The sequence below is a fragment of the Vidua macroura genome, chromosome Z, assembly GCF_024509145.1.
Source record: "Vidua macroura isolate BioBank_ID:100142 chromosome Z, ASM2450914v1, whole genome shotgun sequence".
NCBI classification, from domain to species: domain Eukaryota; kingdom Metazoa; phylum Chordata; class Aves; order Passeriformes; family Viduidae; genus Vidua; species Vidua macroura.
In genome coordinates this window covers 35,614,329-35,637,106 of record NC_071611.1, presented here as the reverse complement: position 1 = coordinate 35,637,106, position 22,778 = coordinate 35,614,329, and the positions used below count along the sequence as shown (strand labels likewise).

The window sequence follows — 22,778 nt, the reverse complement described above, 5'->3', positions numbered from 1 at the left end:
CTGTAGCATTCACCCAAGAGGTGTGGAGCACACAAGTGCCCGTTCCAGTTATAAAGACAATGTTCAGTCCATGCTTACTTGGTCACTCTGGGCTTCCTCAGGTACAGTCACCCCAGTGTGGGATGCAGTGTCAAGGACAGCCATCAAGGTCAGCTTGACACTAACAGTATGTGACAGCATGTCAGAGTAATGATCCTGTGACACCATGCCTGTGCTTCTGGACAAATATGAAAAATTTTGCATGGTCATGCAAAAAATGACTGGGCAGACTACTAGAAGAAACACATAGCGATAGTTGTTCAACACCTGGATACCAGCTCAGCCCCTCAGCGGCAAATTTCTGAAAACAGAAGGAAACATCACCCCATGCTCCCTGTGGTTTGATCTTTCCTGGGCATCTTCCCTTGCCATCCTTGAAAAAGGAAAAGGGAAACTTCAAGGAGACACACTGCTGGTCCTGCCTGAATGAACTCCCAATAGCTCCACAATTAACTGGGACACATTCAGGTTGTCTTTATAGTACTCTTGTTTCCCTGTCCAACTTTCTACCTGTTTAAGCAAGTCCAGAGGAGGCCCACAAAGATTATCAAAGAGATGAAGCACATCTCCTATAAAAACAGGTTGGGAGAGTTGGGATTATTCAGCCTGGAGCGCCTCTGGGAAGACCTCTTAGCAGGCTACCAGTACTAAGAGAGGACTTATGAAAAAGAGGGAGAGCAACTTTTTACAAAGGCATGTAATGATAAGACAAGGAGAAATGGATTTAAACTGAAAGACAGTGGGTTTAGATTAGATATTAGAAATATAAAGAAATTCTTTATTGTGAGGATGGTGAGAGACTGGAAAAGGTTGCCCAGAGAAGTTGTGGACATCTCCCCACCCCTTGAAGTGATCAAAGACAGGTTGAATGGAGCTTTAAGCCATCTGGTTTAGTGGAAGCTTTAACTTTTCTTTAGCCAACTTGCCCTCTCACAGTTCTATAGCAAGCATTTATGAAACAAGTGTTTTATCCACAGAACAATGGTAATGCCATATAACTATTTAGAAATGCTTGGAAATCCCACGGGAAACTTTCATAGATACAACATAAAAAGCAAGAAAGTCTCTTGCTGCAATTAAGAATAAAACTACATGCTTTGATTACAGGAAGACCAGCAAAATAATCTTGCAGGGCAACTAAAACATCTACCTTGTGAGTAGTTCACAGAAACCCAGGTTCTTCAGTGTAGATACTGAGGATAGACTGCTCTGACAGAAACAGGTATGGCTGAGACAGACAGCCTAGGCCAGAGGACAAACCCTGTGGAGAGGCCAGACATGGGATGTCTAGCTCTGATGCTTGAAGGAGAGAGGCACAGCAGGAGCACCACAATCCTCAGCGATGGACAATGAACAGGAAAAGCGCATTGCACCTTTTTATTGTTTACATGTGGATGTTTGCAGTGACCAGTGGCCTTATTTGTCCTGAGATTTTTTTGTGAGAACCACACTAAGAGAGAAAGGCATCCCAAAATTTCACTTCAGCTGACTTCAGGTACTTCACTTTGACAGCTAAGTGAGTTGGCAGGTCTCCCTAGGCTCCCTACACAGTTAGTAAAAATCTGACTTCTGCAGATGGTGATTCAGAGTAGAATGTTAATGCAGGTGTTCTTTATCACCTCCAGGGGAGAATTTCTCTTTCCATAAGCTGCCCAGGATCCTATTCAGCTAAAGCTGCATCCATTATCTTCCTGAGCTTCCCTACTGGGCATACCTCTGTTTTCATGGATAGACTTGACACCCCATTTCTTCCTAGCTCCAATCCAGTGGAGAAAATAAAATTCCCTAGAACAGCCTCTTCTCTCAAGCTCTGGTTTTATTTTATGATCTGTGTTTTCTCTCTTGCAATTGATCTTTGCAGTCACATAAGCAAACATGAGTTTGGCCTTGCAAGTCTGACAAAAGTCAGAGGGGCTCTGTAAGAGGTGCTGCAGATTTGACTCAGTGAATTCTGTTCCAGCACACTGGATTTAATGCAAGCATACTACAGTGAGATGGTATCATAAACCACAGATAGGAGCAGGTGAAAGACATAAAAAGATTCCAAATGAGAACAGAGGAATGCTTAGAATGCAAACATCATAATTATTTACTTATATGGATAAAGTTAAACAGCAGAGAGCATGCAGTGAGAGAAAGGGTTCTTGGATTCAGGGATATTTGTATACCCATTTATTGAAAGCATGACATTTACCGTACTTGTAAAAGGTTGGGAAGGATGTTAAACTGGAAACATCTAAAAGGACTCAGATTCTAAGGAAAATAGCATATATTTACCCAAAAATTGCATTATCTAACATGGAAATTGTTGGAAATCTTTTTTACCTAGAACCTACATGTTAACTGGGAACCTGCTACATTTCAAGATTGATGTTAGAAATCTGATAATCCACATCATATCTATTTAATGTTAAGTAGAATCAGAAGAATAGCCTTTTTTTTTTTTTTTAGTTTTTTTTTTAGTTTTTTAAGTTAGTTTGTCAAAACAAAGTAATAGACCCACTCCCACAGCAATGTCTGAATCTTTTAATAAATATAGCAAACCATGGCACTCCACACATATATGGCACTCATTCTGAACAGTGACAAATAACAATCATTTGTTTTTATAGCAACCATGATTTGCATCCTCCAAACACATAGGGTAAACAAGTTTAAGCTGAGTTACAGATAAAAACAGTTTGTAACTCCCTTGTAAACATTACAGAGTGAGTTTTCATTTCATTTAAATTAGGTTTCAAATGGTCTTGAATCTAATCTCTGAATTTAATTTCAGATCACATGGCTATTTCTCCCTTCTTAAGTTTACACCAAAAATCCCAAAATTTGTGTTAAAAAAGTAAACTATATGAAAGTATTTTTCAAATTTAACCTTTACAGTCAAAGCTGTGAACAGGAACAAGGTCACTCAATGGAAGGAAGGTGATCAGAGGATATACATCCAGGCAGCTTTCATTCTTCAAAACAGCAAAATACCATGCTTTTTTTTACTATCTTTTAAAATAAAATAGAGAGTCATTATTGATTAGAAACACACATTATATTGCATCTGGGTGTGTTTTTAATTGATACCATATTTAGTTCCTAATTCAGATTTTGCATTCAATGTTACCACTGTAACTGAATATGTTATTTAAATGGCTTTTTTTTTTTTTTTTTTGTCTTTAACATTATTAATGAGAAAAGTTTTTAGAGTATGTTCTAGATAGTAGTCTCTGGGCAGATGTCTGTGTATTTACTGCCTGGGTAAGCAGTGAGCACTTTCTTATACCAAGTCTGAAAGATTTTAAAAGCAAAAGAATAAAAACAACAAGCTTTTTTAAAGCCTAGAATCTCTTAATCTTTTATTTATCTGTACACATGCCAACTTTATGTTTCCTCAAATCATGTTGCAATGGTTGAGTGCACTGGCTCATGCTTAGAAAAAAATCAACTTCCACCTCAGATGTTTTATTTCTATTTAAACTGTCGCATTCCTTCTTTCTGCACCCCACGTCACTCTGTGTGTGGGAGGGTTTCCTTCACAAAAATTCAACAGGAGTGGCTTAGGTCTAGTATATTTTATTGATCTGCAAAACATCAGGAGCAATACACCATTAAATCTAAAGGCACTTCCTCTCAGCATTTATATGTTTCCATAAACAGCTTCTTTGTCAAGATACAAACTGCAAAAACGTAAGGGAACCTCATCCTTGCTTATTCATACAACTCAGAAATTAATTCATTCATCTCAAGTTTTATATGCACAAAACTGTATGTAGCAGCAGGACGCTCTTGCTGCAAGAGTAAAGCCATGACAATCAGTGTTAGAGAGTAACAAGAAGGTAAAAACACATTTAAATATTCCGTACTGCATCTGTATTTCATATAGAGAGAGGGTGGTACAGGACAGGCAGCATTTAGGTGAATGGCATGGGTTATGAGAGCTCATATATAGACATCTGCACAGGTCCAACAAATTCCAGGGTCAAATCTGTCCTTACTTACTGGAAATGTAGTATGCCTACTCGTTGCTCTTGAGTGTACATTTCCAGGGTGAGTTCTTGCATTTTCTTATCACACAAATCCTAGTTTTATTTTGCTCCCAGAAAAGGCTTTTATCAAGGATGATCGTTATAGCAACATTTAGCTGAGTTTAGGTTTGCCATAACTTTTCTAGTTGTATCTAACAGAAAAATGTTAAGTCTCTTATTATTAGAGATAAGCAGAGGGGTATTACATATTACTGCAAAGAGTGAAAAATGAGTGGTGCACTGCCTTTATTCCTGACCAGTACCCAATTACTCTTTGTAAAACTGAACTAGCAATCTGAGTGCTCTCCACTTGAAAACATCACTACTAAGTAGGTAGTTGCTCAAAACCAGTCATGTTAATTCTCTCCCTATCTATACCAATGCAGATAGTTCTGTTTTGATTATATGTACTATTGTCAAAGTGCTACCCTCAATTGCAAGCTAACTTTATCGTCTTCCGAATATAAAAGATCAAACACAGTGACTAAAATTATGAATGTGAGGGATTAGAAAAGGAACATGAGTCATTCATGAAGAATATGGGCATTATTTTCTTATCTCATTCAAATGCCAGCTGCTGGCTTTCAAAGACATTGTTTCAAAGCAACTCTCTCCAGTTAGCAGTAGCCCAAAATACAGGGAATATTGTCTTATCAAACAAGGCCTTATAGTGTATATCTCTCTCCACTCCAATCCACTTCACAGGAGACTGTCATGAACATTTTGTAATAAAAAGCAGTGATTTAAAACAAAGAGAAAAAAAATTAAGTTAATGTCAATAATGTTTTTTTTTAAATTTCAGGGGAAATGGCTTTACTTTTGCAGCTAAATTAGATAGATTAGTACATTATTTATGTGAGGGTTTTTTTTGAGAAATACTTATAATTTTTTAATGATAATATTGCTTTTCCCCTCACATGAGGAAAAGACACCTAGTGCAAATTATTAAACATGGCACATGGCTAGAGAAAGTTTCACCATAGGGCTTGGTTCTTTTCCTTATGTTGTCAATAATATCTCCTAAAGCATAAATGAACAAATATAAAAATCCAGATAGCAGAAAGAAAGCAAAATATATATAAAGGGCATTCAGTAGTTTAAGCTATTGATATTAAAAGTATTCATTGCTTGCTTTTAGAATTAATATGTAAACATCTGCTCACACATCTAGATGATATTAAAAATTTACTTATTAGCAACAACATTAAATAAGATGCTGTATATTTCAGAAAATATAAAGATTTTCCTATACAAAATCTTTTCCATCATTTCTATTAGATTAAATTTTCTGAAAGGTTTAGAGGTCTGTTTGAATTACTTCAGGTTGAGTCTGCTCAAATAAGTATATGTGCAGAAAGCAGTAAGAGCAGGAAACAGATGGATGAGAGCAATCTTAAAAAAAATTATCCTATATTTTTAATTATCCTATATTTTATTTGGGAAAAACCATTTCAGACATGAAAGAAAATTAGTAGGCTGAAACAAATGGAAGAAAATATGATGCTATATATTTCCTGTTTTTCTCATGTTTTGGTAACCAGAAGTGAATGCAAACTGAGACTTCCAGTTTTACAGGGAAGCTTTTAGCTTCATACAAATTCAAATTAAAGTGAAAATATGAAATATTAAAATTTCCTTGGAGAGAGAAGTTCATAAATATCCAGATTTTTAAAAGAAATATTATAAACTCCTCTTTTCTTCATTTGGGATTTTGGGAATCCAGATTACACATCCTACAGACTATTGATATAAGTCTGGTTGACACAGACCTATATCTCAAGTTTCTCATGTATCAGAGTGACTTGGTTTGCAATTACATGAACCAGAACAAAGTATCTTGCTTTGATTTTTTCCCAACGTGAAATGTATGTATTCTAAATGTGCTATTTCAGATGGTCATTTTTTCATGTCTAATTGCATCCCAGTAGACACTTCTCTCCAGATGCACTTTAAATATTAGAATGAATCAGATGTTGAATAGCTGTGTGTAGAAAATTCAAATTTGATATGGAAAAACTCATCAGGCAAAAGCATTAAATCAGTGTTCTTGAGAAAATCTGATTGTGATAATGACCCCTTTACAAAAATATGCACCTTGTGCAAACCACGTTTTTGTGCAGTCTTAAAACATATGGATCGTGAATCAGGCTGTGCATTTTTGTTAAGGTTTGCAATGAAAAAGGGGAAGATTTGCTGAAGAACAGCTGTATAGGAATGATATTCATTGGGATATATCTACACTGGGTTTATTCTGGGAAACCTGGTCTGGCATAAATATTCCAAGAGTTCAGTTTTTCGGAACTCCAATCACAAGAGAAAAGGCCACCCAGGGATATATGCTTCAAAGTAATGTGCTTCAAAGTAATTTTTTTCACATTTATATTCCAGTTCAAGCCAGTGTACCACTACATGCAGATAAATTTTAAATTTAGAGAGCAAAACAGACTGATCCAGCTCCCCCCAGAAAAAGGGAACACTCACTACAACAGAGAATCTGCTTTTGGCCATGTGGTGCTTATAACACCTCCTGAATATTTACTCCAGGGTAAATGTGGGATACGAGGTCCTAAAACACGATAGGTCCAATTTATGTTTTTACTTTAGTTCACATTTTTTACTAAAGAAATGGCTTAGAGCACACTTTATGAAGTCTGCTATTTTTCCCTTGAATGTCTATCAAACATAACAATAGGCTTTACAATATTATGTGCAATTTCTTCTATTCTTTCCAGTGCAAGACTTACATAAAATATTTTGTAGTTTACAGTTAGCAGAAATCCCGTCACAATATACTGCAGCATAAGCATTTATGAGTTGTATTGATTCTTGAGGGAGAAACACGGAAACCAGATTTTGATGACAAATAAGCAAGTTCTTCCTTGCATCTGCTCCTTGACATATTTCTACTAGCTCTTTTGAAAACACAGAAAAAGCGTGGAAATAAGTTAGAATCTTTTAAGTGCACCAACTTGCTTTTGAATGCTCCCTCTAAATGACTGTTTCATTATTCACATCCCATATAGGGAAGAACAGCTTTCTCTCTGAAAGAAACAGAAGCATGCAAGGCAGCCAACTAATTAATGACAGAAGACATCCTCTTTAGCACCTATTATCACATCAGCAACATAGTGCTACAATCAACACTTACAAACCTGTCCTAATTTAGATCCTTCCATTAAGCACCAACATCTACTGAAATAGCTATCACCAGCAGCATTAAATAATTGCATCAATAGTACAGCATTAGTTTTAAGCATTTTAGTGAGAGTAAGGTAAAGTGGCAGGGCTTACGACAATAGTTGAGTCTGCAATGCTAAACAGTTCTCAGAGCTGGTGTTCTGTGATTAAAATTGGGAATACTTTCTCTGAATGACTATTTTCCCTTTTGAGGAAGTTATAATCCAGATAGTGAAGTATAACTTTCCCTATTGTTAAACCTCTAAAAATTTTTAAACCTCCCTATAATTGATTTTGCACTTTTATTTTTCAGTTCTTATGTTTTTACATTTGAATTAGCTCATGGCTTTAAGACAATAAAATAACATTTAGAATCTGAGAAGACATTAATGGCAGAGATAATATACAGGAAAAAAAAAAGAAACCTCAATAACTGTAAGGCTGGGGAAATCTAATAACTGTTTTTAATCTAAGCACATCAGAAATCTAATGCCAAAAATATAGCCCAAAGTATATGCGACATCAAAAAATGTATAGAATATTACATCAAAGATGTTGGAAGGAAACAAGGAGTTTGGAAAGAAGAAGTATTAAAATTATTACTACTTCCCATTCTAGGCCTGCAAAAGCAGACTACCTGCTAACCTGTCAGAAAACAGAATAAAGCAAAGTGAAAACCTATGTGGGTTTCCTAGATCCTCAGCAATTGTGGTAAAAATGAGAACCTGATTTGTTTTCCTCTTCATTGATCATGACACACTGAATTAAATCAACAGTGTCCTCAGATACCCTGTTTCTCTAGTCCCCACTAGCTTGGCATAAAATTTTGGTATTGCAGTTAATGCATGTCTTCAGTCTGCATGAAACCGACCTTGTCATTTAGCACTGCACATCCACAAAATTTTCCTCTGCAGTTTCTTTTACTAAAACATCACACTAATTAATATATTTTCCTGAGCTAATATATGATTAGGCCTATCGCTTCATGCCAGACCAGTGAAACAGGTCATTCCTCCATCATCTTAATGCAGGAGGAAGCAGACTGACCTCAGTGACTAGGTCAGTGCTGAGGGCAGGAGAGACCAGCAACTGAATTCTGAACAGCTGCACATAACAGAAGCAATATAATTTCTCACTGTAGATTTAAAAATATGTGTGTCTTAGTCCTAAGAATGTCAGTTACATATTGTTGTTACTGATATTACTGTATTTCCAAATTGTGTCATAAACAGAGTATCTGACTTAAGCAATTCCTCTAATTTTGATCCCAGTCCATCTCTGATTCATAATTTCACACTTTTATCTGTACCAAGATGCACTGCACTAACTAAATAGACATACATTAATATAAATATATGAGTAAAAAATACATTAGAATAGTAGTATACCACATAAGATCCGCAGTTACTCTAGGAATCAGATGATTCCCATATAGTCCATACTTTTTAAGCACCCAATATAAGACTGTGGGATTTGATTAACATACACATTTATTGCTCAGCATTGCAAATGAAATCATAGGAATCTATTGCTTTAAATGTGGCTCTATAATATTTTATTATAATAAAAATTTACTCAGAAACATTTGTGAAGCTCTAAATGATAATTATCATACAATGATCAAATGCAGAAAAATCACATGACAAAAATAGTTTCCCTAATTGCCAACTATAGGGAAGAAGGTGCTAAGGTGATGCATTATCCAAAAGGACAAAACCCAATGAAGAATAACATATCAAAGTAACTATAATGAAATCCTTGAGCTCCAATAAGTAAAGCAGAGATCTTACTGAAAAAAAAAGTGATTGTATAATTGAAAATGGTGCTCATTAGTAAGAAATGTTGATAATTAAAATTGTAGTTTTGGGCAGTATACTAAATAGCTTTTTTATATATTAAATATATGTTAGCATAGTTCTCAGGGCATTATAAATCCTAACCATCTCCTCCCCTTCTGAATTTCCCTATCAAATATTAATTTAAGTAATTCATTTTATAATAAGAGAGACTTCCAGATTCTGTAGCAGAAATTCTCAAATTGTTTTACTAGCAATGCTGATACCGTCAGAGATGAAAAAGGTCTGATTTCCTTTGCCCCTGAGGAAATTATGAGACACAAATGGGTGTCAATACAATGCAAAATCCCAGGTTACTAAATCCATCCTAGAACACCCTGGAGCTGTAAACAATCCAACTGCAAGGACAGAAAGGAAGACAAAGCAAAATAAATCAGAGTACCTGAAAGCTCTTGCTGAACAAATATTGGCTGACTGCCAGGGGAAATGCCAGAAAAGTAAGGCATTCCAAAACCTTTACAATCTCTTTTGGCTTTTAAAAAACTCACCATTCCAGTTAAATTCTATACCTCTCCACTACACTTTTATTTCACAAAGGGAACATTATAAATAAAAAGATCTGTAAAACCCAGGTAAATAGCTTGCTTAAGGGACCATATGTTTTCCTAACCATACAACTAATTATTGCAAATATAGACAGGAACACATAGATTGGGAATATTCAGACACATTAGCAGACAGACACTGTTAGTAATGATCTGCTGCAAGGTATGCTTCATTACAGGCTGTGATGTTTAGCTGGCCAGATGTCATCAGTGGCAAAAGTGTCATCTCTCATCTCTACTTGCCTAGACACCCTCCCCATATAAGACATGACTAGGTGAGTTCATCAGCTGGGACCCACACACTAATTTTGCAATTACTGCACCTAAACTGAATGCAGAATCTTGGTTTGCATAGACTGACTATAGCAGAGGATCACTGTGCTTTTCTGGTTTTGTCTGTACTTAGTGTTTTGTGTGGATCTGCAAGTTTTACTCTTAATTTTCTAAGGAACTACTGTCTCAAACTCTGAGGCATGACAAAAATGTTTAGTCTATGAGTCATTATGGAAGTAAACTAGTCTAAAGCAATGCAGATCAGAAACCTGAGGATAAATTACACAGGGAGCTGCAGATAATAGGCTTTCTGACCCAAGGAGAAATTAGGCAGCATCATTAAGAAAGTCTGTGAAACTTCTTCAGAAAAGACCTTCTTTAGGAATTAAAAAATCCTAGTGTTGAAAAAAACTAAAATGGCGTCAAAGATCTATATTCCCTCCTAAAAGTAATTTACTCTTATTTTGTCTGTAATGGATGGGATGGAATGTGACTTAAAGTGAGGGAGGTGCTGGGGGGAAAAAGCTGCTACTTACTTTCCTATGATATTTACCAGTGTTCTTATTTTTAATGGCCAGTACACCAATATTCTGGAAGATGTCAGCTCTGGCAGTCATTTCATTGCAAGACGAGGGCCTACGTTAGGAACTGCCAAGAGGTTCAAGCTGAGAGTACAGATACAATATGGGCTCATAATTATTATTAAGGCAGAGAGTCTAGCAATGGGATCTTTGTTGAACTACTTAGGTTGTAGGTTGGTACAGTGTTAACCAGTGTTAACCAGTGTTATCCTTTTTACAGAGAGGGCTTTCCATTTTATAGTCTCCTTCATGTTGCACTACAAGGTTTCTATAACCTTTCAAAGACAAAAATCCAACTAACTTGTTTTGTTTCAATTGCATTCAGTCACATTGTTCAAAGAGGTAGTAAGCCACTTGCAACCTGGGTTCATTTTCCTGCTCCTCTGTCGCATTAAATTTAATCTACACTACTTTCCTTTACAGTATTTATAAATTAAAACCACGAGCATGCCTTAGGCATTTGGATAATTTCATGTATCAGTTTAGACAGATGAAACAGCTTTCAAGACAAGGCTTTTAAAAGTTCTTTCACTCTGCAGCCTGAAGCAACTAATGTGCAAGACAGAATGGAACTATGGACTGGAAGAGTAGGCTAGGCTGCGTCAGTTGAGAAGACATCATGTCATCCTTCCAACTTCCTTACTTCTTTTATTAACAGATTAGCTGCAAAGCTTTGACTTGCCACTGACTTACATTTTGGAAAAATTGACTTTTTCTGGCTGAGCACACACTGGCTTGAATAAGTCTTCAAGACAGTGATTACAATTAATAAGTTCAAAATTTTACATTTGCATCCAAATGACTGCGCCACTACCAGGTGCAGTCATTTCAGTATCGAAAGTTAAAATTCAGAGTAGATTAAATTGTTATATGCTAAGGTATACCAGGAGAGTACAGTTTCCCTCTTGTCAAAGCTCTTGCAGTACCAGAAATGTGAAACCCTGTCAAACAAGATGCCTGTTAGTTAAGATTCTGAATACACCAGAAAAGCACATAACCATCATCATCATTATCAACCTCCTCGTGTTTCCACTATCATTTTAGAGGACTGATATCCCCATGACAGCTTCATTGTCTTTTTTTAGTGTTAAAGGATTCATTACCAGAGCCTAGAAAACAACTAGGAAATGTCTTGTAACACCATGACACATCTAGAAAGGTCTATATGTTTTCCCTAAGAGTGGTCTTAAATGTGCTCCTGATTCCAGGCTTGCAGCCCACCTTTCTTTCTCTTGCCTCTGGCCTAAAAGACTGCCTATGCTGTGAACTTTATATTCAAATTTCTTCCCAGTGTTCAGTCAACATAAACAAATTCAGTTGCTGATAAAAAAAAAATTTAATGTTGCAACTTCCACAAAGGATCTTTCCCAGTTTATGTGGACAGTAGAGAGAAAATATTGTTTCCATAAAAAAAATACCCTGAATGTGGGTGGGCAGAAAGAAGGGTCAGAGCATGCGCATAGCGTGTACAGCTTTCTTGAGATTGAATGTAGCTCTTAAGGAGCAGAGAGAATTTAATAGTTTAGTGTTTTCTAAAAGTTAAGTACTTAAATTAAGTGTAATCCAAGGCTTCCTTTTATTCGCTAGCAAGATTTTCATCCAGATCTTTAAAAAGCTGGTGGAAATTTTATGCTTTGTAAACATGAATGGAAAATGTTAGAAAGCAGAACACAGAATACAGCAGAATGGAAAGATGTGCCAGTCAGCACTGTGGTGACCTACTTTTATTGTAGCAATCCCATTTTTGAAGATATGTCAGTATTTTTTTTAGAAAAGCAGGCACAATGAGATGTCAGCAAACATGCTGGTTATCATTAAAGATGTTGCCTGATGACTGCAAATACTTGTCTGTATGACTGACAGGCTTAGTCAAGGAGCTCCCACATTAATGTGCAGTATCATGTTCCCAAAGGAACAAATACTGTTATGGCTCTACAACAGGAATATGTATCACTAAGCAAGATGCCCATCTACAATAAAGATGATGGTTTATGGATCCTAAGATTACAAAACCTGGAGAGATACATATTTTTAGATCACCAATGAGAGAGCTGCTTGGCGCTTTTTGTTTTGGCTACAGATCCATTCCACCAATTTCACTGTATTTCCTATAAAAATGTTCTGTATACTGCCACATTATCTGACTTGGTAAAAAAAAAAAGTATTTTTCACAGCCATTGTCTTTTAAATAGAAAGTCATTATCTGTCCTTATAAATAACACAGAGTCACATTCTGTCCTTGAACATTCTGTTCCCACACAGAAAACTATCATACAACTGAGCCTATTTATCTTATTTTACTTATAAAAATCTTGATCTGTGTGTTGGGAACAATGGATCATTATATGACTCAGAAGTTTACAAACTGAGGATAATATTACACAAAACTAAGGCAAATAATCTACCTCCAGTAGCATTCTGAAATTATGGCCTAAACAGAAAGCAGTGGTGAACTGAGTGCTTCCATATTTCTTTTGGTGGCTTTTTTTAGGGAATAAGGGTTAATAAACTAGGATGACTTTAAAACTTAAAGTATTTTCTGGCTCATTTACTGACAATGAGTCAATATCATTTTATTGACCATGAGGACTACAAAACAAACTTTAGTTCATTACAAGTGAGCCAATAAAATATTAAAGTAACCTTGAATAGATTGCAGGGCAGCATAATACTAGGCATGTGTTTTTACACTAAATTCTGAAGCTAACTATTTAGAAAAATAATGTTTAGAAAGCACAATGAAAAATGAACAATACTTACAACCATACCGTTTAGGGACACCCAGCAATCTGGTGGGAAATCCTGAAGTAATGGTACTAAAAACTGTAGACAACCATCCCAGTGGCACAGCAGGAGCATCATTCCGATTAAATTAAAGATTCTCACCACTGCACTGGCCAGATCGTACGTCATGTGGAAAATCTGCAGACAAAAATTACAGGTGATGTACATGTTGCAAATCAGAAATTAAAGTCATTTAATTTTCATCAGGCAGGTTAAAGGAAAAGAAGTGTCATCCTGAACTTCTAAAAATGGTGAGGTTTCTAAAGCAGGATCATTAATTTGAGCACATGAATTTCAGTAGAGAACCATACTGACACACCTGACTCGTGGCTGCATGCCAGTGTTATGTAAACTGCTGAAAAAGGCAGTTTTGGATAGAAGTCACCCAATAAATTGGATAGAAGTCACCCAATAAAGTGTTTTCTAAAAACCTCCAACTCCTTTCAATTGAAGCAAGACTCACAAGTTAAAAAATACCTGGTTCAGCCAGTGATGCCATTACTATGAGTTTGGTATTTAAATACTAAAAAGTTGTGGGAGATTTAATGACCCATTCAGAAGATTCACTTTTGCATTTATTACCCTCTCAAATGCACAAAAATTTGAGTGAAGGAACAATATAAGTGTTACATTTTTTGGCTTCTACTTCTATACTTTTAATCCAATTTGTATATACCAGTTCACCAATCAAAAATTATAAAAAGGTAGTTGACAGCTTTTAATAATTAGCATTTTCCAAAAATGCTGATAATTCCATGGCTACTACATAGGCTACTGTAGTAGATAAATTCATATCAAACTAATACAGTAAGTTGGATTTCAATGTATTCCTCCATTCTTAAGACACAAACCATTTGCACCTGAGAAGTGTCTTACAGTAAATCACACATAAAATTCTCAAAAACAGAGACATTTTCAGGTTTGTCATGGGCAAATTTGCTGGACAGAATTTGCATAAGGAGCAGCAGTCAGCTGCTAATATATTATGAAAAAAAGCATTTAGCACTTCCCTGCTATAATGTACTTCCAATCCATAAATACAGACATACTCCATACTTCTTACACAATTCAATCAACTAAAGATAAATATAAATCACTGTAACATGCATAATTATCATTATGCAAGAACTATATTTAGAAGCTGAAGAATGTGCAGTTGGTGTTTCATAGAATTTTAAGTATAAAATACTATTTAGTAGTGTGGCTAGACATAGAAACCAGAAGATTTAGGACTGAAAATATCAGATTGCTAGAGATATATGGGTACATTGGTAGACAAAATTTTTCATTTTTAGATTAAAAAAAATTCACACATAATAGATGGAAAGTTTGCATTGTAACTTTACATATCTAAACTAAAAGCAGAGGTAAAGTATCTACATTGCAAATGAGTGCAAGTACAAATATGGAGACCACATTGTGGTGTCTTTAACTTTTTATTTGCCTGTAGTATTGTATTGACATATTTACACTTAGGGGGTGGAAGGGGTGGGATGTGTTGATTTCTTTTTTTAAAACTATAGCCAACTATTTCGTTTTTTTTAAACTATAGCCAATATGCCCTGTGGACTGAAGTCATATACTGCACGTTTAATGTTCTTCTATTCAGGAATTGATTGTGATACCATGAAACAAGAGGAATAAAATAAGCCATATTTTTATAGCTCTTTTTCATAATCGCAAATTACAATTCTCATCTTAATGAGCTAAGCCTCATTCAAACTCCTAGGAGATATGTGAAGCGTAGATAAACTGCAGGACAGGAAACTAATGCCATTGATTTGAGGACATAGTGGCTTGCCCATTAGCTGGTCCTCCAGTGGGATAGAAAGAAATACAAGAAGACCACAAATCAGTTTACCTTGATTTTGCAGAACAGATGTGTGCTCAAATCTCTCTATTTCAACAAACTTTTTAACAAGATATTATTCATAACAAAAATAATTCAAACATTTGCATACAACTAAATTTAAGCTCCTAAGCCCTTCACTCACGCAGTTAAATATAAATGCTCGGTTATAATTAAACATTTACCATGCAAAAATGCCTTGCAAATAAGAGGAAATTGCAATTGCAAAATACTTTTGAAAATCTGGCCACTTTATTTATATTACTAATTTCAAACCTAAAAATTCAGTTTAACCAGAAAGAGAGTAAATTTTGGACAACACATTTCTCAAAATTTACTAGAATTACTTAAGATTATTGCATATGAGGAAAAATTAAAATCCTCCTGAGAACTGACTCTTCCCACAGTTTTGTTTCCTATAATAGGAAAAATTTCATAATTTTTTCTCCTTTTTCATTACTACTCCATTTCAGTTTTTGTTATCTCTGACAATTTGTGTTTGGCTATAGTAGTGTCATTTTTCATAGTTTCCATATACCTGAAAAATAAAAAATCTAGCCTGTGAACTCACTTCTAAGAACTCATAATTTCTTCCTTTATTAATTTTACAAGCTTTTATCATTATCCTGGAAACCTTAATTTTTTTCCCGAATAACTGACAATGCCTCTGACAATGGCCGAAATGGAACCACAGATTAACAGTTTCCAGTGTTTTGGCACAGTATTGCTCACAGAGAATAAGAAATTGCTTAAGAAGTCAGACTTCACAGGTTTTATCTCAGTTTTCACTCACACTTTATTAATTACTCTTTTTATTCCCACATAAGAAGCAGACAGCAGACTATTCCTTCCTCACATTTAAAATGGAGTGTATATATCAAATTAGTCCTGCTAACTTTGATTTCTGAGCCTGAGATGGAAAAACCTTTCCAGTCTTACCAGCCCAGGAGCTTAACTGCATTTTAGGGCTGTCATGTTAAATTAATAGCACATGTATAGTTTAACCAAGTGAACACAAAAGCTGTTGAACTGCTGTTGTGGAATGCACAGGTTACCTCTTCTGCCTTCTGATAACTGGTATTCTGATATTGGTATATTTATTCAGTTGTGGCTTTTAGTTCAGTTCAGAATCATACAATCATAGAACCATGAAAAGGATGGAAAAGATCTCCAAGATCAGCAAGTCTAACTTTTGACTGAACACTACCTTGTCAACTAGTCCATGGCACTGGTCATTTCTTGAACACTTTCAGGGATGGTTATTCCACTGGCTTTGATTTTTAGGTTCAGCTTATATAAAAATTATTTTTTCCAAATAATCAGAATTTAATTCTGATTAAATGAAGGAAAAAACTTCAGTTTTTCCTAGAAAAATTTATTCAAATCTCACCTCATTGAGTTCATGCAGTCTTCCACTTCTCAGAAGTACTAAAGGTTCTTAGCATCACAAAGCTATCTCACCTTTAGTCTTCAAATCTGCAACATGCCTTGGGCAATATGAAATGGCTCTTGCACCAAGTGAGCTGTGTCGAGTCTAGAATGTTAAACAGCCACAGTGGGGAAAAAAGGGAGAGCTGCACATGTGCAGCTCTGGAAGGCATGCTGAAAGCTGTACTTACAACAGTGAAACTCCAAGCTAGACTGCAGGGCAAAATAACAGCTATGAAAGTGAAAAGGGTTTTTTTTATTCAGTCTCTGGGTCAGCCCAAAATTATTAGGTTTATCCCTTAGAGCACCAACTAAGCAGAGATTATAAACAGTAGGATCTGAATTCTCCTATCTGAGCTGAATGTTTACTTTTAAGATAGTAGTTACAACAAAGCTCCCCTGGAAACAAAATAATATAAAAGGGAGAGCACAATGCCTCTTTTTGAGCATCCATCTCTTGATCTTCTTTAAACCATGAAAGACAACCATGGCTTTTTTCTTTATCTATTTCATATTTGACAAATCGACTTTAAAAGATACTCTTTATAAATATCACTTGGGACACTATGGGTCTGATTCAACTTCTACCAAAGCCAGTTTTTTTGAGAATTGCAGGTTATCACATTCTACATTGGAAATACATCCACACATGCAGATGTAAACACACATTGACTGAAATGCCTGGCTATGCCCTCAGAGTAACATTTTACACTCAACTGACTCCTGCTATGTGTGCTTAATTTTATAACAAATAATTAATCATTGATAATTCAGTAGTGGGAAAAGGTATATAGCATTATCAAATCTAATTGCATTTGTGGCCTTAAGCTGACAACAAATGCAAAGATCTGCTTCTGCTTTAGTTGGCCCTGAAGGGAAAACACCAATGATTTAATAAACAGAGCAAACTATTTTTAATCAAACATATTCAGAAAAAAAGAACTGTGAATGGCCTATTTTATGTGACCTTTAAAATTTGTTGCTTTCTAGATGGAGTCAGTCTGACATTAGGTTTTATAATAGGAGTCCCATTTATTCCAATTCAAGGAAATGTACAAATAGAAGCCAGCTTCTGCTGATCAAAAAGAACAGAACAACAAAACAGAAATGTGACAGATTAAACCTGAAAGCATTAATAGAACTACTTTGCTGAAGGAATATTTAGGCAAGACGTGAAAAGGTCACATATAACCAGGAAGCAATATTAATTTACCATATTTAAGTTCTGCAATATTTATTTACCACCTATAAATTCTGCAAATACCATATATAAATACTGTAAATTGGCCAGTGCTACACTAAATATTAAGTGTCACACAGAGGGCATGACTTCACTCAGAATGTGTGGTTTTGTTATCCTCATGTGATAAATGTGTGGGACCTGTCTTGACATCTAAATAAAGAGGAGAAGTCACTTTATCTCTACAAAGAAAAAAGGAAGCAAATGACAAAGGATTCAGGATTCTGAAATAAAATCACCAGTGCTAATTCTCACTTGTTTCAACAGAGGTGGAGGTCTCATTCATCACTTATATTGATGACATGAAGTACCTTATTAGACTAAGCATTTATCTGAAGTGAAACAAAGTAAAAACAAACCAAAAACATTTTACAGCTGTCAGAAGGACACAAACACAGAATACGAACAGCCTGCCTCTGTGACAAAAGTTCAGCTGTAACTCTTCTTAAGCCATAGTACCAAACTGAGTGTGACCATATGGCAAATAACATTGGAACTGCACATGAACATAGAGACTGATAGTTTTGGCAGCTTGAAGTGTAGGTCCGTTCCCACTTCAGCATTATTTCAAGCATCAGCATCACCTGAACTTCAGCTCAAGCTTCTTGATGGGTCAAATATTTCCACTGACAGCATCACTGAACTCAGGCTGGAGACCATCTGAGCATGGAGCTGAGCTAGAAGGAACATTTATTTTCTTTCATAATTATTTCTATCTTAAAGAGAAGGCAGCTAGGAGACATAGCCAGTCTGTAAATGGCACAAAATATTATTTAAGACTTTTTTTTTTACTAGCTGAGCAAGAGGAACTGTTTCTTTTATTAATGTGAAGATGTACTTTGACAGCAACAAGAAAAGAGAAATAAGTTTTTCCCCTTCAGTCTTTGCCAAGGCAGGGATTCCCACTATGCTAAAAAGGCAGCTGAACAAGCAATGTGAATCCTAAAAAACTGCCTACAACTTTTCAAATATCAGATACCTGACTGCATTTTTAGAAATTAGTATCAGATTCTGAAGTCTATATTCCCTAATTTTAACACACACAACCAGTTCTCATCCTTAGTGAATCTGAAACAAGCAATAAATACCAGACTTACATTTACCAAGAAATCTACAATAAAATATATCTAAATGCCAAGAAAATGCAGGGAGAACCTTAGGAAGAACCAATTCTTCATAAAAAATGCATGCCTGATAAAATTATTCTACAACATTTTTGATCATTCAAGTTACTCAGACACTGAATCCATTTTTATTTTCATTTTTAAGGCATAACTTTGGTGGCAATTACACTCTACCCTCAGCACACTAGGTCTTTTCCTAAGAGACAGGTATTTAGGAGAGAGAACAGAGCAGTGCCCTGAGTGCACCTTACATTGAAATGGATAGAAAATGATCCAGTCCACAGACCACTGGATCAAACAGCGTAATTCAATCAAAATAAATAAACACAAATCAGCTACAATGTTTTCTATGCATTCATAAATATTTTTGCAATCATCATAGTACAAATGGAACACATATAACCAACTTCTTTCAATCTCAGTATTTTCCTGACCTTTTTTAATTTTTTTTAAGGCAGTAATATTTTTATCTTCCCTTCTCTGTGAATACAAAATGAAATCAGATACTTTTTCATAGTAGATGAAGTACCAAAAGATTGGATGTACACAGAAACTTGTAATTTTTTACATTTACAAAAATTGTATCTGAAACTATTGTTGTAAAACAATTTTTTCAGTAGATCTGTATGTCACATGTCTCAGCAGATGTGGGTTTGGGAAGCAAAGGAAATTGTGTGTAGAAAAGCCAAAGAAAGTTTTCTCTTATGTGATCCTAACTACTCCTCCAAGTATCACTTTGAGATTTAAGTGGATGGTTCATTAAGCACAGTTCTTTTTACTGATGCCTTCTCCCCACTCACATTGCCACATAGCTGAGCTTCAAATCAATTGTCCTAATTATAATATGGCAGTGTAATGATCTCACTGAAAAAAATAAAAATAATGAAGAATATTTCTTCTAGGGAATTGAAGCTGATGTCTTTCTGAAGCTGATAAGGTTCATCTTCCAAACATTGAAATAATGGGCAAAGAATTGAAAATTAAAGTAATTATGTTAAATTTCCTGCGGAATAAAAGTTCTAAGATTAGACTGGTTCTAAATGATTCCTTTCAATAGTGTGCAATACCTTCCTTTCAAAAAGCCCAAGAAATGTTGCTTTACGACGCAAAATTGTTTTAATGTTTATAGATTTGGGTTGTTAAGAATAGATTTAAGCTGTGAATCAAACATGTAGAATTCCATACTATATTGGAATCTGAATTTTGCATTTACTAGTAATTTAATTGAAGAGTTCATAGGCCAATAGTTACAAAAAAACCCAGCACTATCAGTATAATTCAAGGTAGTTGATTAGTGTACGATATTGCATGAAATTTGGAACTGTTCAACAGTTGAATGCTCAGGCCCGAAATACACAAAATTCATTTGTTCTGATGAAAATCTTGCAATAGCAAATACATTTAAGTCACTCATAGTAATTCAGAGGCATAAAAATCCAGGAAATACCAGATAAAAGAGCATATGTGAATAAATTATTCTTCCAGTAAGGAATCAGTGATTTGTGGTCTAAGTCAATGTTTCATAATATTGACAAATGATTCTAAAAATTATACGGCTAATTGGACAAAATTATAGAGAACCTTTTTTGTAGGAAGTGAAGATCATTGTGCAAATAAAGTCTACTGTTCAAATCTTACTGCCACTCAAAATCACATAGAGGACATCTTTTAGAGTTTTAAAGGTTTAATTTAAAAGATTGCTGAGCAGGTACAAAGAACACACCAGAATAATAATCTTAATAACTTGCCTCAAAAATCACCAAAAGAATTTAAAAATTCAGTTGCATGATAAAAAGCAACATACAGCCAAAAAAACAAACCAAACCAACCAAGCAACCAAACAAAAACAAACAAACAAACAAAAAACAAATACACAAAACAAAAAAAACCCCAACATTTTGAAGAAGTTGCTCTGGAAATTTGCATATGATAGTCTCTCTTTAAAAATAGTATGTTTATTTGATTTAGTACATAAAACTACCTTGAACTGAATTATTCATATGCTGAATTATTCTATTTTTCTGTGCTCAACAACTGATAAGTACATGGCTATCATTATTAGGAAAAGTGAGAGTATGCTTGCATGCACATGAACATGATTTGCTCACAGTCCTTAATACTCAAATTTTCTACAGACAGCCTGTGAGCTTAAGAAAGTGAAAGATTGAGGAAAAAAAACGCCAAAAGACAAAATAGACATATAGGTAGTATTAAAAAAGAGCAAATATAGTAAGAAGAAACAAGTATTCTTTCATGGTGTTATTTGGGTTTTTTTTTTTATTATTTTAATGTATTTTCTATCTACTTTAAATTGACACTTGTGTCTGATGGCTAAAATCTTTCTGCATTCAATAGAGAATCAACTTAAATATTACATTTTAATGCTAGCAGTTTTAACAATGAAAGGCTGATGAGGGCCCATCGTGTCTAGAGTTTTTCCATTGTTTTTTGATAAAATAAATTAATATTAAATAATTAAAAATTTTAACATGGTTGTTTTATAATGCTAAGCTATTTTGAAAAACAAAACTGTTTTAAAAAGAAAACTGTTAGTGTACAGCAAGCCTAATGTGTAAGTTCCTCTCTCAGTGTTTACTATAATACAGTCTCTCAAAGTTTACATTTAATAACTTTTTTTTTTTAACTAGTTAACCTCATTAAACACAATGCCTAATGGGAATAATGGAAAAAGATGGATCCACTAGACTGCATTTTCCAAAAGCTCTGGTTCCCCTGCCAGAGCTCTAGCTGACACTGGAGTCACCCCAGGTGATCACTTGAGGTTCCTCTTCAGAGATTTGGTCTCAACATTTCATCATTCCAGCCAGATTTTATGTGACTACTCAGTCTTGAGAGATCTGCTGTTGAACACTACACAAATAAACTTCTTTTGCACAATTCATGGCTTTTAGCTGGCCATTCATGTTTCAATAGACCATACACACCATCGTTTCCCCCAGAAAAACCTCTGCCCTCTCAACTATTTTGATTTCACATATTAACATTTCTGCTGATTATTTCTAGATGTTATTGCCAGATTTCCTTCAGACCAATATTTAAGTCCAGCTTGCACTTGGTGACAGGAACAACCTTCTATGCACTCATTCCTTGCACTCTTGCACTGATCTACTGCTGGGAATTGTCTGTGGGATTGTCTGCAGCCTTTCCCAGTGGATCCACACGGACATCAGAAAAATCAGCTGTGTGCTGCTCCACAGAACCACATGCTCCATCCTGTGTTCTGCAAACTTTACAGGTTTAGCAACCAACAGTGAGCTCTTTCTGGTAAATATCCTACCCAGCCTAGACCACAATGCTGATGGCTCAGTAATTTAGGCTGCTTTCTTACAGTTTGTTATTTATAAAAGCGACAGATTCAAGAGCAATTCATGGAGCCTTTAACTCTCTGACACCCACCTCCAGTTCCAACATGTTACAAGCACACCAGCAATTAAAGCACCCTCACATCAGGATGGTCGGTGCAGGCTGGTGCTTGTGTTAGCTCTTCGTTGACATCACAGGCCATGGTTCAATACTGGGCTGAAATACTGCAACATTGAGCACAGCACAAAGCAAAAGCACCTCTCATTTTACACCTCTTTCGAACCAAATGCATTTCACTTTTTGGTTTCTTAGGATTAGCATGCTATGTCTCGCAGAGCCTTTTTGCAGTGGCCTGCTTCTGCTTTCTCTCTGTCTCCGAAGTGCAGCTGGGATCAATCTGGCTCATGAGAAGCCGAGTAACTCATACGTGGCAGTCTGACAGCCAATGGAAAAGATGTGGTGAAGCAAAACTGCAGACTGAGAACTTGAAGCAAACATGCTCTTCTTCTTTGAATTATCCCATGTGCCCCAACTTTTTTAATTCT

The 22,778-nt window shown here is 35.4% G+C and overlaps 1 protein-coding gene across 1 annotated transcript in view; it reads right to left on the bottom strand.

The window, feature by feature from the left end:
- Positions 1-22,778, bottom strand: part of HCN1 (hyperpolarization activated cyclic nucleotide gated potassium channel 1) — a 187,827-nt gene that overhangs the window by 72,920 nt on the left and 92,129 nt on the right. Inside the window, exon 3 of the mRNA XM_054004200.1 lies at positions 13,245-13,406. Coding sequence (XP_053860175.1) covers positions 13,245-13,406 — 162 coding nt within the window. The remainder of the gene's footprint in view (positions 1-13,244; positions 13,407-22,778) is intronic.